At 38.3% G+C, this 19,091-nt stretch overlaps 1 protein-coding gene across 4 annotated transcripts in view; it reads right to left on the reverse strand.

Annotated features, from left to right (window-relative positions):
- Positions 1–228: 228 nt before the first annotated feature.
- Positions 229–19,091, reverse strand: part of MARK1 (microtubule affinity regulating kinase 1) — a 110,573-nt gene continuing 91,710 nt past the window's right edge. For 2 of the 4 annotated variants that reach the window (XM_024219281.2, XM_024219279.2), the window contains exons 14-18: positions 18,171–18,271; positions 9,775–9,936; positions 8,837–9,091; positions 3,839–3,883; positions 229–673 (exon numbers count right to left, since the gene is read on the reverse strand). In XM_024219281.2, coding sequence (XP_024075049.1) covers positions 319–673; positions 3,839–3,883; positions 8,837–9,091; positions 9,775–9,936; positions 18,171–18,271 — 918 coding nt within the window. In that variant the 3' untranslated portion in view covers positions 229–318. The remainder of the gene's footprint in view (positions 674–3,838; positions 3,884–8,836; positions 9,092–9,774; positions 9,937–18,170; positions 18,272–19,091) is intronic. The other 2 variants (XM_024219282.2, XM_024219283.2) reach the window with 2 other exon arrangements.

Here is a 19,091-nt window from a genome sequence, read left to right on the forward strand (position 1 = left end):
ATCTAGACAACTATACAAGATCTGTATTTAAGCAATCATCTTTTTTATTATACAACTCTATGAACATAAAATGAACAGAATGCTCTATATACTTACCTGTACATGTGAACATAACTTCTTTAGCTACAGTTATTTAATATAGGTCATACTGAATTTAATTTTACAATTCAGAATAACTATGTATAACCTTATTGCAATAGGGACAATTTCTACATGGGGAGTTTCACAGGCCACTCACACTAGGCGTAACCAGTACATTCAAAACGTAAGTGTAGTTCACGTATGAATTTTCCCTGATCCCATAAATTTAGTTTCTCTTTACAGCTTAAGCTCATTTGCAATTTTGGATGCAATGTTCTTAAATGCAATAGAAGTCCCAGATATTCTCTTGAAGCGGACTCCATTGAGTGACAATCGTGGCAATTTGCAGACTTCCATCTCCCATTGAACAAGACTATCCTGTCGTGCATCACCATGAACACAGAAGAGCAAAAACCTCTCTTTTTGTTCATAGTCACAGTTATTAGCATCTAACACTTTTCGAATCTCTCTCATCATATCATTCGGGTCCATGGAGCTAGTGGTCTTCATACTCCATGTGAATCGCAAAGAACGTGGTTTGGAATCTTTGCTATCCTCCTTTTCTCGGTCTTTTGGTTCCCCAGAAGCACTCCTGGAGAGAGAAACATGTTGCACACTCAAAAGTAAAATCCAGAAAATAGATTTAAGTACTAGAAAGTAATAAAGTTTAAGAAAATCCTAACTGTAATACAGTAAAGCTGTGTTACCCGGCATTTTACCAACCAGAAAGCTCTAGAAACTGGCATTTCAGGAGGGGGTTAGGGGTGTGGGCTCTGTGAGGGAGTTTGGATGTGCGAGGGAGCTCAGGGCAGAGGGTTGGGGCATGGGAAGTGTTTTGGGATGCCAGATCCAGGCGGCGCTCACCTCGGGCAGCTCTCCGCAAGCGGCAACCTGTCCCTGCTGTTCCTAGGTGGAGGCGTGGCCATGGGGGCTCCGTACATTGTCCCTACCCCATCCTGAGTGCTGGCTCCACTGCGCCCATTGGCCAGGGACCGTGGCCAATGGGAGCTGCGGGGGCGGTACCTGCGGGTGGAGGCAGCGCGCAGAGCCGCCTGCCTGCGCATCTGCCTAGGAGCAGGAAGGACATGTTGCCACTTCCAGGAAGCCGCCCGAGGTGAGCACCGCCCGGATCTGGCAACCCGCACCCCCTCCCGTGCCCCAACCCCCTGCCCCAAGCCCCCTCCTGCACCCAAACTCTCGCCCAGAGCCCACTCCCCAACCCCCAGCTCTGAGCTCCCTCACACACCCAAACTCCCTCCCTCTTAGTTAACCGGAATTTTTGACTTACCGGCACCCCCCATTCCCCCAACATGCCGGATAACAAAGCTTTTATTTGTATATGCAATGGTAACTACAGATAGATACACATCCCTTTGCACTGCTGTAGCAGGAGACAGTGGAATCTACATTTTAAGAAGTATCTTTTGATTTCTATTGAGCTCATCATTTGGAGCACACCATACAGCAACAAAAGGTATTAATTTGTGGGACACGTGGTCTGGATGTGTAAACATGCTGTAAAAGCAGCAAAGGAAGGAAACCCACCCTGCATTCCACACAAAAGTTTTTGCTTTCATGCTTGTGCATGAAGAGAAACTCATTTCCTATATTTACAAATTGGGGAGCATCATGCTCACAATTAACCCAATTTGTTTTTACAGATTCTTTAGGGACTTTTGACCCCTCTTTCTCCTCTTTTTTAAAGTGACCTTATATTTTGGCAACATCCTATTTTAACTGATGCAGTAGAATTTTATATTACAATTACTCAACTGGGTGGGCAAACAGCTTCTTTGTCTCTCATAACAATACAAAGCCAGAAGACACGTAACAGAATAGTGAGGGAGAGAGACAAAAATGTAATTTTAGCTGATAAAATGACAGATAAAATCCCAAGTAATTATCTTCTAATGAACACAAACAGTGGGACTATAAAACTTCTTTACCCATCAGCTCACTCAGCATAGGTAAGTTTGGAACGCAGTTTTGTAAAATAGTACTCATTTTAAATTTAAAAAGAGTTCCAGATTCTGCTGTTTCTTTTCCTAGATGCCCGAGAGCTGCTGATGCTACCACACACTATTGAGGAGGAGGTGTTTCGTTGGCACGGGCTGTTAAATGAAGAGTGGAGGTCAATTTCAGACCAGATTTTCCTCACCCTCATTTTCCCCATTTCCTTTCCTTGCATCTCTGCGGTTCTCCCTTCATTTCCCACCTCCTGCCCACTTGTACTTCTTGGGCAAGCAACTTAGTTCTCAAAACACTGCCTCACTCAATGACGCTAAGGCCACCCCTGCTGGGCAAAGCCCTCCACGACAGTCGTTACTGGTATTATTTTTACTTAAAATGTGCCAGTTGTTACACAAACACTTAGGAAAACAGTCTCTTCCCCTATATTTAAAGTGCTATATTCAACAATGAGGTTCTTCCCACCCACCCCCCCAAACGATAACCTGCCACTTCATTTAATAAACTTTTCACTATTCAGAGAGGAGCAGAACCACTCTAGATAGCTTTTAAAAAAGCATGCTTTTTAAACATTAAAAATTGATGGTTTATTTTCATTGCTGCCACCACAGAGCCACATCAGTATTAGAAGACTTGGCACAGCAGCACAGTCGAGATTTGGACTCATGTAGCATTTCAGGAAGTGGCCTGATGCCCAAAACTTACTAGGCTGGAGGATAACCAGGAGGCAGCAGAGAAAGTTAGAGAACAGGAATGAGTGGTGAGATCAGAGCTGAAATCCACTGCCATGGTTAATTACATTAACAGACTTGACTATACTATAGTGTCAGCAGCTTAAGGACATAGGGGAAAAAAATGCTGAAACAGGTAATTCAGAAACACACAGTATATTAGTTATACTAAGGAATGTATACTGTTTAAAGAGCTGCTGCTCTTTTAAATACAGATGCTTATTAAATGTTTTCTCAGAAATAAGCCATTCTTTTTTGTAATTAACCATTTTAGAGTACAACAATAACTGCAGTGTGTGTTCATTGTTTATTCATTAGATGCTTCATGAATGTACACCTGCTTTACCAAGCACATTAAAAAGGCAGAGTCAACATGCTGAGACATGCTAGAAGAGAACATATACTGAAAGGCGAACACACTGAAGAGTATGTTATTGCTTATGTTACAGCTACAGTTTTGTTTGTGTGTGTAGTGGTTGCCACACAAAGTCAATATTTACAATTACCACCCAACAATATCTGAATACCACTGTTATTTTTAAGTGTAAAGTAACACTGATACCTCAGACATTGCAGGGTGCTCACTGTTGGTGAACAGTGACTTTTAAATGATGAATACAATATGTGACTATATTAATATTTTTAATCTACATGTACACATTAAGTATTAACCTATATATTTGCTACTTAAGCCTATATTATATTAAACAACATTAAGCATAAGAAGATGTTTAAAGAAGAGCCCTATGATTTGGTTTAATCTTGTAGCTGGGATTGCTTTCATAGTACTGTGTTAACTTATCAAGTTTGCTTCTTTACAAAATGTACAATACAAAACACAGTTTTGAACATATATCTACAAGTATTTAAAAATCAAAAAGTGAATTTCCAGGTAAGTAAGAGGGATGGGCAGGGACCCACAGCAAAACGTAACATTTTAAAAATACAAGTTATTTAGGCACTATTCTATTTTAAATCCTGGTTAAAAATCTTTCAGAAATCACTTAAACTTTTAACACAAAGGACCTAGCAGCGAAGTATTAATCGTGGCTCCTCACCTTGAGGTGTCAGTTCTGCCACTGGCTTCGCCTTCACTTGGATCCCTCAAAACAAAGTTAAGGTTGAGATTCAATGATAAAGACGAAAAAATAAAAGTCAAGAGAACCCATATCTATAACAGACTTAAAGTAACTACCGAGCAAAGATTCAGCATAAAAATGTCATATTTACTAATTTTTGTTAAGTACTATTTTTCACAGCTGCAAATTTGACTTCCCTTTAGGATACCTCAATTTATTGCAACCCTGATATGTAATTTTTTTTTTTTTAAACTCTTGGTAAGATTAGCATAAGTTACAGAGTTCTGGCCTAATACAGACTGAAAAATGGCCATATACGATTCCAAAAAGTATAGTTATAGCACTTTAGTCAATGAGGACCTGAACCAGAGAGGTGCTATGAGCCCTCAACTACTACTGAAGCCAAATATAGCCAACTGCAGTGCTCAGCTCCTCTCTGGGTCAGGCCCTTGGGCTCTAATCCTGGAAACATTAGGCATCTGCTTAGCTTTAAGCATGGTCACATATTTAGAGCTAAGCATGTGCCCATGAGTTTCTTGGATCAACCCGAGACCCTAATTCAAAAGGTTACATATGCATCTGTTTAACTTTAAGCGAACAAATTATCCAATTGACTTCAACAGCACTACTGATGGGCTTTAAGTTAGGCAGGTGCTTAGGTCCCTTGCTGAACTGGCATCATGATTTGTAAAATAATTACTTAACAATATGCTTTAGTAGCCTCTGGCTGTTTGGAAGAAAAAAAAAGATATGTACAATGCATATTATGTAAGCCAAGGTATCAAAATCTGATAAGTGGGTACATTCCCAGTGCTGCATTACAAGCATTTTAGTAAATATTTTAAAAGATTTATTTAATCCAGCACATAACACCCTTCAAAATTATTCTATATGAACACCTAATTAACTGACCATCTAGATATCGTTTGGCACAAATTGTTAATACACATTTCAACAAAATGCCTCAATACTCTGTACCCTAAGCAAGATGCATTTTAACTAACGTATAAAAGCATTTACTGTATATAAATACCCTACATACTTACCAGAAAAACACATACAATTGCCAGAAATAAAATAAAAACAATCCTTCTGGATACCTTTGTAAACAATATACATATAAAACTATTGCTCACTAGGGTAATGTTTTATATTATTCAAAGACATTAAGAAATAAATTATTAACATCAAGACAGACAATCCAAACACAGTCAAAACAGTTAATTTAAGATTGGTAGAATATAACAAAATATCTTTGAGGCAAGCACCCCCCCCCGCCCCCCAATCACTGATCTGAGAGGCAGGGAAATGTCAAGCATTTTTTAGTTTGATGAAATTATTAACACTGCTGAGAAACAATTCTAACTACCTGTTTTGGGAGTGTTTATTTTTTTAAAAAAAGGGTTAACAGCAAAAGTCTCCGACGTTTGAAATTTAGGACTTGTAGTCACGGACACCAAGAAAACACCAGAAGTTAGTGCTAAAACTCTAAGAAAAAGCTATAATTAATAATCAGATCTATAACAAAAACAATCCTCCATCATGCATAGAAGTAATTTTTTGTTACAGTCTGATTTAATTAGGAGACAACACTGTCAGTGTGTCCTATATAAATCTGTCAACTGCATATGATGAAAAAGCTGAAGTCTAAAACTGGCTATTAAAAAAAAAAAATCACCATGCTTCGCAATGTTACATGCATACCATTTTATTTAATACAGTCTCAGAATGACATTTATAACGACTAACAATTAATGTATCCTCCTGAAATGATTAATTACTTAGTGGAAAATGCACTTCATCCCATTTGGAATTTTGTTGCACAAATGGAATGACAGAGCACTTAGTAGCGGGTTGTAATGTTCAGAAAGGGAACAGAAAATGAAAATGTTTCCACTATATATATATATGCTGCTAATGCCATTAATGTAGGTTCAAAGTTCTGTATCCTCAAGTTTGGAAGAAATTCTGGCAAAGATAGATAATACATCTTATTTAGATAATTAACCACACATTGTCAGCATCTTAGATTAATCTTATTTTAAGAGGCTAGGACTGATTTTTATTCTGAACCTGTCATGCTATTTAATTCCATCTCCCCCTTCACATTTTGTTCATGAGATCAGCTTGTACATTGCAAGAAACTATTCTTGTCACCTTGTAACTATTCTTATACTAAAATGGCAAGTTTCACTTATGAAGGGATTTAAGACTAGAAAGCATATCTGTGGAATTTAATATAGGATATTATGATTCTCCAAAGAAAGCAAAGATCTATGGGATTTAATTCTGTTGTGAAATTGACAGTTGTGCAGTAGAGTGCTATTTGTAACCTCTGTAACTTGCCTACTACTTCCTGAAAACTGTAGGTAAATCCCTGCAGCGGTTTCAAACGAAAATCAATTGATCAGCCAGACATAAGTGAAATGTGAAAATTAAATTTTCTGTAAGGAAGCTTTTAAGGTAATCGTGTAAACAGTCACTTAAATCAAATAATTTATCTATATATCTTATGTTTTTCTATGGCATCCATCATGGTTATATGTAAACATTGATGTGCTTCCTTGACTTTCAGATTCTTTATCAATTGCTTCAAAAATAAGTTTAAATGAAAGAAAAAAGGTTACTTAATGTTGACACAAATGAGGATTTCCAGATGCTAGCAGTTAGTGTACACTTTTACATGTCATTTTTACTGTCCTCAATGAGAAACCAAAATTCTCTACAATAACCTGTGAATAGGGAAAACACTGATTTTGTTTGAATAGAGAAAGTTCTCTAGTGATTAATAATCTTGCTATTGTAGGAATGGGCTTTGTAATTAATTACATCTATATCACTTGATTACAATTCATCATTAAAATGTAAATGTTCTCTTTAATGTTACATGATCATTTGTTTAATGAGAGCAAATCAATTTTGCAGATGGAGATATTAAATTTTTCATGTATAGATCAAACTACCCTTTCAGTTGTGCAAACCAAACCCCATTTTTATTTTTTTTCTCATAGTGATGTAAATAGGAAAACACTGTAGTTACTGCATGAAATATGTGACTATTTTGTTTAGGGCTGTTGATTACTCACAGTTAGCTCAGGCGATTACCTCAAAACATTAAATTGCAATAAAAAAAATAATTGTGATTAATTGCACTGTTAAACAATATAATACCAATTCAAATTTATTAAATATTTTTGGATGTTTTTCTACATTTTCAAATGTATTGATTTCTATTACAACACAGAATACAAAGTGTACAGTGCTCACTTTATATATTTTTTTTGATTTACAAATATTTGCACTGTAAAAATGATTAAAAAAATAGTATTTTTCAATTCACCTCATGAAAGTACGGTAATGCAATCTCTTTAGCGTGAAAGTGTAACTTACAAACGTAGATTTTTTTGTTACATAACTGAACTCAAAAACAAAACAATGTAAAACTTTAGAGCCTACAAGTCCACTCAGTCCTACTTCTTGTTCAGCCAATCACTAAGAGAAACAAGTTTGTTTATATTTATGGGAGATACTGCTGTCTGCTTCTTATTTACAATGTCACCTGAAAGTGAGAACAGGCATTCGCATGGCACTTTTGTAGCCGGTGTTGCAAGGTATTTATGTGCCAGATATGCTAAACACTCATATGCCCTTTCATGCTTTGACCACCATTCTAGAGGACATACTTCCACGCTGATGATGCTTGTCAAAAAAATAATGCGTTAATTAAATTTGTGACTGAACTCCTTGGGAGATAATTGTATGTGTCCTGTTCTGTTTTACCCGCATTCTGCCATATATTTCATGTTATAGCAGTCTCGGATGATGACCCAGCACATGTTCATTTTAAGAACACTTTCACAGCAGATTTGACAAGAAGCAAAGAAGGTACCAATGTGAGATTTCTAAAAATAGTTACAGCACTCGACCGAAGATTTAAGAATCTGAAGCGCTGTCCAAGATCTGAGAGGGATGAGGTGTGAAGCATGCTTGCAAAGTCTTAAAAGAGCAACACTCCAATGTTGAAACTACAGAACCCAAACCACCAAAGAAGAAAATCAACCTTCTGCTGGTGGCATCGGACTCGGATGATGAAGATGAACATGCGTCAGCACGCACTGCTTTGGATCGTTATTGAGCAGAACCAGTCATCAGCATGGACACATGTCCTCTAGAGTAGTGGTTGAAGCATGAAGTGACATATGAATCTTTAGTGCATCTGGCACGTAAATATCTTGTGACGCCGGCTACAACAGTGCCATGTGAATGCCTGTTCTCACTTTCAGGTGACATTGTAAACAAAAAGCGGGCAGTGTTATCTCCTGCAAATTTTAACCAAACTTGTTTGTCTGAGCAATTGGCTGAACAAGAAATAGGACTGAGTGGACTTGTAGGCTCTAAAGTTTTACATTGTTTTACTTTTGAATGCAGTTTTTTTTTGTACACAATTCTACATTTGTGAATTAAACTTTCATGATAAAGAGATTGTACTACAGTACTTGTATTAGGTGAACTGAAAAATTTCTATTTCTTTTGTTTTTTACAGTGAAAATATTTGTAAATCAAAAAATATAAGTGAGCATTGCACACTTTGTATTCTGTGTTGTAATTGAAATCAATATATTTGAAAAATGTAGAAAACATCCACAAATATTTAAATAAATGGTACTCTATTATGGTTTAATCGCTTGATAGTCCTAATTTTGTTCTTTTAAGATAAAGAAGCAAGAGAATGGCTGGCCAAATCTGGATGGATATATACAGAGAAAAGCAAAGCAAAGCGGGTTCTGAAAGGGTAAAACAAAGCAAAAAGATAATCCTATTCTAATTAAATTTACATTTATGCTAGATTGTCACATTGGCAATCCTCTAAAAGAATTAAGAATTTGAAAAATAAATCTCATTTATTATCTTAGAGGAAGTGAAAAATATCCAGGAAATAAAGCAAACACAAAAAATTCACAGAAGTCTGGTACTAACCTGCGAACAAACTTGGAAGTTATCTTGCTTATAATACCAGTTGAAGTGCCCCTTCTAGCGTGTGTAAATGCACCAGTTTCATGTGAAGGTGAGGCAGGTGGTCCATTGTAAGTGGCATTGCGCCGCTCCCGTAGCTGCTCACCATGGAAAGTGCTTCGACTTGAACTCCCACGAGGAAAGCGGGTTCGGTCTGGAGTAGTAGTGCTAATACTATGAGCTGATGGGGAAGCAGCAGGCACTCTCTGAGTTGCACTGCTGGGAAAACAGAAGAATGCTTAACACAAGACAACCTCCCATATATAAATAAAAATAACATTTGGGAGACTGTTCTCCTATGGGAAAAAAAAAATGCTGACTGATTTCAAACTCTAATACACACAAGTCAGGTGGTCAGAGCTGAAATCTTTCCAGCATTCTCCTTGAGGAACACAGTTGAAAAAAGCCATATACACCGCCCTTCCACAAAAATATATATATATGATATTGTGATACCAGTTTTAAGCTCTTGACACTGAAAGAGGAAATTTTATAGTGCTTTTCCTGACACCAATAGGTGAAAAGTAATCTTCAGTGCTAACAGGTTTACAATTTATAATTCAGTTTAAATATGTCAGCATATATATTCTATGGATTGAGTCTGCATCAGATAAACATGTAGCTATTGCTGTTTTCCAGGAATTATCTGATGACTGAGATCTAGTTCAGAGATATGTTTATTGTGTGATATGAGCAAAATATGATGTATCCTGGACAAAACTGAACCTAAACCACATGTAGCATTGTTACTCAAACGAATGAATTTTAAAACTATATTGGAGTACTGTATGACGTAATACATTAAGAGTATATATACTATATTAATATAATTTATGTTAACAATAGTTTGTAGAGAATTTTGAAGATGTAAAACACTATGCAAACGCTATGTATTATATTACCTTGGTCGATAAGCTTCAGTGCCATCTTTGATGGTTGGTAGCGTAACTTTTATAGGATGACCAGAGGCAGACATAGATTTCTGGTGTCGAGGTCGTGTTGATACAGCAGGAGCAACAGCAGAGCCTGCAGAAGATGTGCTACTCGCAGACATTTCTGTTAGGCTTTTATCACAAGAAAGGAAGGAGGGCCACAACAATAAGAAAAAACACATTAGATGTGCTTAAAAGTCAATTCCAACAACAGAAAAGTTCATGTCAAACCCTGCAACTAGATAAAAACTCTGCAATAAAATTAAAAAAACAAAAAACAACAAAACAACAACAGACTTACAATGATTAGTCATAAAAACAATGTTATTTTTTGTAAAAATGCACATTTTTATAATCAGTTTCCATGGAAAAAAATCTCATTCAAGGATACTGCAGGATGTTTTTTTATTGCTTATATTCATATAGATAAGACTATTTTCCTTTAAATATACAAGAAGCTAAACAATAACTTTTTTCAGTAAGATTGTCAGCATATTTTCCATTATAACTTTGCCTAACTTTAACTGTTTGGGCTTAAATTTTCCATGCTAGGTATCTGCCTCAGCCTGATTTTTTTGTGGGGAAAACTTCAACCAAAAAACAGTTCGGTTGTTTCTCAGAATGACACTAGGGAAAAATACCTTCTCTAATTTAGAAACAGTCTACCACCACTTTAAAATTTTTTTTTTTTTTAAATGAAAACTCTAGTGCCCTCATGCTTTCCAGCAGGGACTTGAAATTGGTCAGAGATGTGCCTTCTACAGTTCTTGTGAAAATCTGCCCAAATTTGGCCAAGTTAACAGCCTTTGAAATATCTCAGTTCACACACACTCATTAGAGACTTGTTAGAGTTTAGCATCTTAAACCTCCAAAGATAGTATGTGATCATGTAATTAAAGACTATATCATAATGCATGTGCACAGAGGGGCCAAATTAAGGCTGTACAGACAACCTTAATTCTGGCATTGCCTAGCTTTTCAGTGCTTGACGTTGCATCTTATAATGCTCTTTTAATGCAGTTTTTCTTCAGTATCTCTGTCTCTCTCACACACATTCACATACAGAATATTTCCATCAGAAGTTGATCATCCTGAGAATGTGCCTCATGTATCACATTACTGCCTCGACCTTGCACCTCTGGAGCCATAGGCTCAAATAGTTATTGTGTTTTTAGTCACTAGTGGACATTTGTCCACCTGTCAAAGTGACCACACAATTTTTCATAATTCATAGCCTCTGCTTAATTTGTCACAGGACTGAAATAAGCAGAACCACTGCAAGTTAGGACTGGAGTGCAGGGTATTGGGCAGAGGTGTATGGAGAAGATGATCCTGTACTGCTTACTACAGTTACCAAAGATAACTAACTTCAGGATTGACTCACTTTCATGCACCCAATTGAAACACTAAATACAAACTGAACATCAAATATGTATAGCTAATAATTGCAATTTCCCTAAATCAACCACTTCTTACAAGCACTGACAATCTACATTAACAGTTAGGAAATTCTCACTTTTTATATTGCAGGTTCCTAAATTAATGGATGGTAACCAACACATAAAAAGACTCTGATGTTAACAAAAGCACAAGTATTTTAGCTTTTGGATCAGATAGATTTCTCCTACAAAGAAGCTCATAGGAGTAGACTGCAGTAAGTTAAAAACTCTATTGAATTCTCCTCATGACGTTTTTAGGAAAACTCCCTGTAGTGGGGCGGCTCCCCCACTCCAGCAGAAAAAGGGAGCCCTGGGAGAAGGTTGTGGCTGAGAGCTGCTAAGCTGGGCCATGCCCCAATCAGGCCACAGCTGGCCTGTATAAAAAGGCTGTGAGCCAGAGGCCCAAGACGAGTTTCTCTCCAGGCTAGGAGAGAGCAGGGCCTGGCTGCCTGCAGAAAGGGTACTGGGAGTGAAGCAGGGCTGGGGAGCTCCAGGCTGGCAACTCCCCAGGCTGCAGGCCCTGGTCCAAGGCCCATAGAGGTACTAGGAGGCAGAGGAAGGCAGCAGGTCTGAACCCCATTGCCTATGATGAGTGGCTTTTACACTGCAGTCTGCCCCAGGGAGGAGGGGCTTGGTGATGACTGGCAGTAGCCCAGACTGAGGCAAGGTGGGGATTAGAGGGTTGGGGGTTTTCCAGAGAGGGGAGACCCATAGAGACTGGTGGGGATATTGCCAGGGGGCAGCCCCAGGGTAAAGGGGCACCGGGGTCTGGGAGGGACACGGGGTCAGCTACAAGCGGGACACCAGCCCTGCAGAGGGCGCTCCGGAGGCTGGAAAAGAGCTAATTCCCAACGACCAGCAGGAGGCACCACAGGGGTGAGTCCCGCACCTTTACACTCCCCCTTTAATGGAAAGAGTTTTGAAGGTCTCAGAGGGCATAAGGGCAAGGCCTCCTAACCCTACAGCTCCAAGGTATCCACCGGGAAGACAGCGAGAGAATCATAAGGCAGGAGCCATCACGAATGGATAGCAGCCCCTCTGCATAAATAAGATGGCACTCCTGGCCCCTGGCAACGTTGCTCACGTAGCATGGACCCCTGCAACTATACCCACAGAAGAGACTCCATATAAGGAGTTGGTATTCCACACACATTCAGGAGTAACCAGGGGACCAGTATCAGAGAGTGGCAGGTTCCCCAAAACTCTTTAAAGGAAAGCACCATGGAGCATCAGCAGAGGGATTCCTTGGAAGGGCAAAAGGATAATTTCACAAAGGAAGCACCTTTGTGCATACTTGGAGAGTGGCAGGGCTGGCTCTAGCTTTTTTGCCGCCCCAAGCGGCGAAGAGGGGGGGAAAAAAAACAAAACAAAAAAAACCCCGCAATCAGCGGCACTTCGGCGGCTGATCTCCCGCGCCGCTTCATTCTTCGGCGGCCAGTCCTTCCCTCCGAGAGGGACTGAGGTAACCGCTGACGGATTGCCGCCGAAGACCCGGACATGCTGCCCCCTGCCATGGGCTGCCCCAAGCACCAGTTTGCTGCACTGGTGCTTGGAGCCGGCCCTGGAGAGTGGGGATCTTATGAGAGTGTCTCTACTGGCATAAGCTGAGTGGACAGTCCGGGCTTAGTCACCAATAAAAATAACTGAGGAAACTAAATTATAAAGGGGGCGGGGGGAGAGAAGGGAGGGTTTAGACACTTCAGAGGTGGAATATACTGATGTACGATCACTGTAATCAAGCATGCTGATTCAAAACCTATTGTTAATATTTTAAGTAAATCCTTCTCCAATTATTTTGAATTGTAGAGAAAAGAGCAATGAGACAAGGTAATCTAGAGAAAATCAACTACTGTCAAACTCAGAGCTCACACAGTAAATATTTAGCAAGCGGAGACCTCCCAATTTCTATATTTTCCCCAGATTTAAATTTCTGTATATAAGTATTTTAACAATATTGTGTTCCTTCTTGCTGCCTGTTTGAATGTTTCACACTGATGAAGTGCATATTCTGCAATATAGCAAACAGAATTATTCCCAAGAAAATGAAGATAGCTATTGCATTTAGAAGTACTTTACTTCAATTTGTTTGCTTGCTAAGTTTGACAGTGTTACATATTTGCTATTAAATGCCTTCACAGCGATCAATCTTCCAAAAAGAGACCAAATGTTAAACACAGCTTGGAATTCTGACAGATGTGGAAGAAAGCTGACTACTTAAATACTTTGCTTATTCAGAAAAATGTGGTGACAATAATACTTTAAAAGCTAGTTAAGATAGATTGCAAGAAGTGCTATTTATGGACCCACTATCTGTCCAGATGATTGCATTTCACAGATAACCAAAGGACTACTGGACTCAGTACAGAGTAGTAGAGAAAACTTAGTTCTCTAGTCCCTATTGTACTTTGATAACTACAACCATGTCACCAATACTACTCCACAAGCTTATCATTTAGTAATTGTTGCTACATAAATGGGTTTCTTCCATGCTTCCTGAGATCTAGACCCTATACAAATTATACAGGCTCCAATTGCTCAAGAAAGACTTCCAGTCAAAAAGCTACAAAGAGTCCTGTGGCACCTTATAGACTAACAGACGTATTGGAACATAAGCTTTCGTGGGTGAATATCCACTTCGTCAGACGCATGTGACACATCTGACGAAGTGGGTATTCACCCATGAAAGCTTCTGCTCCAATACATCTGTTAGTCTATAAGGTGCCACAGGACTCTTTGTTGCTTTTTACAGATCCAGACTAACACGGCTACCCCTCTGATACTAGTCAAAAAGCTGTTCTTTGACAGAAAATTGGGTTTTCAATAAAAACAATTTTTGCTTTATGCAGAATTGTCATTTAAAAAACACCTAAATATTGCCTTGATGGTGATATAGTTAGACCAAGGAGCCTGGTTTGTAGAGGAGAAGGGGAATTTAAGGCACTCATATTACAACTTCAGTGAGGTAATGTGACAGCATTTCAAAATTGAAATGTTTCTGTATTTGGCCAAAATTTGTTGGTATTCAAATTTCCACTAAAAATCAAAAATTTCTACAGTAAGAAGAAACATTTTTGACTACTTCTAATTAAATTTTCCAAATATCAACTAGTTAGCTTTGTTACATAAAAAATTAAAAAGTTAAATCTACCTGAAAGAAGAAATGAAAATTGCAAGACATAAGTAGTCTTATGACGTTTACCATATTTTGGATTTGAATTTTTGAATACTTGGGTATTTCTAAGGCAACTATCACAATGCTGTCTGAGCACCCTACAAATTACTTCAACCTTTTTGCTATACAATGCTTTACTGTAACCCTTAACCACCACAAAGTTATACATTAGTTCTTTAGAAGAGCCCATTTTCACTATGTAAAGCATACGACAATAAGGCAGAAAGCACTGTAGTTTTAAGAGGCATTCTATTACTTGAAAAATACCACAGCATCAGAACTCCTGGCTGCTGTGCTACATAGACTCCATGAGATGAAGTCCCGGTAGGAAAATTTTACAACTTAAGAAAAAAAAAATTGAATATAAGAATTTTCAAATGAGCTATGAAACTGAAAAAAGCTCTAACAGCTACAAAAGCAAGCCGGGGGAGATATTTCTCAGACAGAAGGAGTCTAATATCGCAGACAGGGTTTCAAAGTTTTCACATGACCCCCACAAGAACCCGTGTCCTGTCCCATGAGGCCACAGTACTTAAAATGACGACACTGTACATTCAACAAGAGAACATTCTTTCCCGAACTTTCTAGAACAGACACAGTGGTGGTTTTGCCCTTAGGACAGCTGGGGCACCACACCATTCTTTTTTTTTTTTTAAATTAGAGAAATAGTTTCCTTTACTTCTCTTCCATACATCATTCATAGCATTTCAATTAAACATGCCCCTTCATGACATATTTATGCATGGGAATCTGTGCTAGTGCTTTAGTGCCTTCTGTATACTAAGCAGACTGAAGCAGCAGCAGGACTTCACTGAATAGTCTGCCAGCCACACTGAAGAGCACCAGGAGTCAGATAAAACTCTCCTACACATGGCAAAGAGTCCTATGGCACCTTATAGACTAACAGATGTTTTGGAGCATGAGCTTTCGTGGGTGAATACCCACTTCGTCGGATGCATGTATTCACCCACGAAAGCTCATGCTCCAAAACGTCTGTTAGTCTATAAAGTGCCACAGGACTCTTTGCTGCTTTTACAGATCCAGACTAACACGGCTACCCCTCTGATACTCTCCTACATATGTGCACCTAATGTAAATTATAATGTTCCCCCAAAAATTTAGGCTCAGGGGTGTCTCTGGACGGAGAACTACAGTGTTATGAATTTTGTAAACCAAATTCAAGTTGTCAAAACTGAACAACTACTGTGTGTCCAAGAATTTTTAGACCCTTAACGTAAAATGTTTAGCTTCACCAAAGCATGAATGAAATCCATCAAAAATGCAGTAGAAACAATAGTCCCAAAGCTAAATTACACCAGATAGAAATTGTTATAATAAGGTGTTGTAGAAAAGCCAAAAAACAAACACATGAAAGGTGAAAGGAAAAAAATCTTGTTCAGCTAGTTTCAAAATTCAGTTTCAGAAGAAACCAAGCACATGACAAAAATCCAGCCTTCTCTTAAAAAGAAAATCACAGAAAATTAATAATAAACTGTAAAAAATAATAAGTCACCCAGGGTGGTCTGCCTACCAAATGGATTCCCTGTACAGGGAAGTAACGTGGATCCTGGGGAAGCAAACACTCCCAGTGGCAAACCTGATGCATTTGGAGATGGGGAAGCCAAGAGAGAATTGATTCAAATAGTCTGAGCAGTTACTTCTGAAATTGTTTCTGCAGCACTACAAGGCTTACAAGTACTACAGCACTACAAGGCTTACAAGATAATGGGTCACCCAGATCCAGGATATTTGAACGAACAGACGGCAGGACATGAGAGCAATGCAGCTGGCAGGGACAGGTGTGACCATAGCTATGAGAGAAGTTCTATAAATTTTGTGCAATTTCAGGAGCAGGGAGGGCCTGTCACCAATATGGCCCAGTATGGAGGAACAGGTGCGGCAGTATACGGTGCTGTTAGCAACTGGGCAAGTGACATCATCAACCATTTCCACCCATCTGTCGGCCCTTACGTTTGTCAATATGCTGAATAGTTACCAAGATCCTTTTGGTTTTTAGTTGGAGGTTTCTAGCAGGGTGGTCTCAAAGCACTGGTCGTAGGGAGGATACACATTGTTCCATCACTGTTAATACTCTTAGGGATCTGGTGCAGATCTTAGAGCCCATACGTCAATTTGAACAAGAGGCAGCCTTGTTCAGGGCAGCATTTCTGGTAGCATTTTCTGCGACTTTGAGGATCAGCGAACTAGTACCTGGGTCCTGCAGTGACTCTTGTAGAAGAGCTCTGGCATTAAGGGATATACATTGGGAGGGGGAGTCTGGGATATTAACTTTGAGGAGGTCAAAAATGGATCAAAGAGACCAAAGTAAATCCAGTATCTCTTCAAAATCATGGGCAATTAAGAATAATAAATTGTAAAAAATAATAAGTTGCCTATACACTACTATATATAGTTAAATCTATTTAAAAGAAAACATCAGTATTTTGTGCAATCAGAAAATTATGATCTATTAGATATTTTAAACTTAAAACTATTTTACCCTATCTTTAACTATCACCTCAGTTCTAATATGCAGCAAGGAAGCCCATCAGTAACCAAAATAGAATTCTTACCATGGAAATAATGGATGTCTAGTCCTCTATAGATTCAGATGGAAATGTGGATCAACTGGTTACACTATTATACCCCAAGAGTTCAAAAACATATTTCTAACTCATCCTTCTGTGCTGCTGTGTTAATTATATAGTAGTGTTAGAATGTTCTAAGTGTCATAAAAAATATTTTAAAAAATCACTTCCCCCCCTTTCATGTGTTACATGGTCCTTTATATATGCAAATTAACAACCCCATCCTTCGGGAATTCAGAGAAAAATACTACCTGTGCAGTAAAATTGATCGATATGAAACTTCCAACACTATTGATACCATAAGAGTGGATAATGGAAACATAGTAGTTTACTGGCTTTACTTTGATGGGGCTTTTCCATCCTTTTCAACTTTACGATTTTACATTTAAGTACAGCACTCATATGCATGTAGGTTAGTGCTTTAAAAATACAGAAGAATTCGTATGCTCCTTCAAACAAATCTTGATATAAATTTTATAGATATACTTTGCACTTAAGTCAGACATTGCAAATTACAACTCCTATTTTGTGAATATTTTTTAAGCCAAAAGTAATTTTAATGGTCTGTGTCCATTAATGTGCAAGATGTTTTGTTAAAAAAATAAAAAATATTTAATACACAGTAATCACCCCAACTACCAAATACAGTAAAAGGGCAGAGTCAATTACAGAAATATTTGGGACAAATGAGATAAGCAAGACTCACAAAGCTCTTTTATGCCAATTAAATAGTTACATCTTATTCAGTAGTTATTAGGGAACTTAAAAAAAAAAACCACAAAAATCTTAGCTATACTGTAAGAAAGAACCATCCTCTGGATCATCCAGAATATTTTATGTCTGAATTGTTTTGTCTATTTAGATTGCAAACTCTTCTGTCTTTCTCTTGTACTCTTTGTACAGTGATGGAGGCAACTCCTGACAATATTATTGCATGGAGATGGTTAAAGGCAGAATCACAATATTTGTCTAATTTTGTCATAATTTGTCTATCTATGACAAATATTCAGGCACAAACTTTTCAGCAAGATAAAACAAACATGTGTAAAGTTTAACTTGCTCCACACCACAGCATCTTTCATAAGCATATTGGCTAAATGTTTGTTTTAACTCCTGTGTCATAACTCAGCACAAACTCTTAGATTTTTGGCTAAGTCAACTGAGTACCTGTTATCTTTCCCATTCTGTATTGCAGAATAGCGATCTGAAGAGCGCTCACAAACATACGTGTTCCTTCTGGTCATTCCACCAACAGGAAATATGTTGTTCTAGAAGGAGAATAAAAATGAGTGAAGACAGAAACAGTTAATTAATATATACACAATTTAAATGAAGTTATCCAGAAAAACACAAATCAGCATATAAGAATATATTTGATTTAAAAGTGTGGCATCTAAATTCCAGACCAGTGGTTTTCAACCTTTTTTCATTCGCAGATCCCTAAAAGATTTCGAATGGTGGTGTGGTTCCCTTCGGAAATCTTGGTCTGTGGACCCCCACAGGTCCACGGATCACAAGTTGAAAACCACTGCTCTATGGTAACAACAATCTTTCGCAGACAGTCTACGGACCCCCAGGGTCTGTGGACCACAAATTGAAAACCACTGTTCTAGACTGTGTGAGAGAAGACATTAAATGTACAGAACAACTTAATTAAACCTGTTGACACAAAGTACTTATTCGATCATCTATCCATTTCTAATGCTCCCATCACCATGCTGTGTAGGCTCCATTGGAATTCACTGAATAAAAGCAAGGAAAAGTGTAGTTAAGGAGAAAACTTGCTTTATTAACATCCAATTCCTGCACACAATAAAGAAGTCCTATAGGCCTTGATCATCCAGTGCGACGGGGACACCCACACAGAAGTCACACTGAAGTCAACAGGACTCCATGCAAGTTTAAGGGCTTCCCTGTGTAGATTTAATTGCCCTCAGAGCTTCAATCCTACAATTTGTTGTCCTTTGTTGATAATGACAAAAATCTTTCAATCTGCACTGCAGTATTCAATGTCAGTATTCAGCTAAAGTCAGGTATTAACAAGAACTAAGGAGGATTTTGTCCTTAGCTACCATAGTGACGAGTGCC

Source organism: Terrapene carolina, unplaced genomic scaffold (genome assembly GCF_002925995.2).
Source record: "Terrapene carolina triunguis isolate 2854851 unplaced genomic scaffold, T_m_triunguis-2.0 Scaffold262, whole genome shotgun sequence".
Lineage (NCBI taxonomy): Eukaryota > Metazoa > Chordata > Testudines > Emydidae > Terrapene > Terrapene triunguis.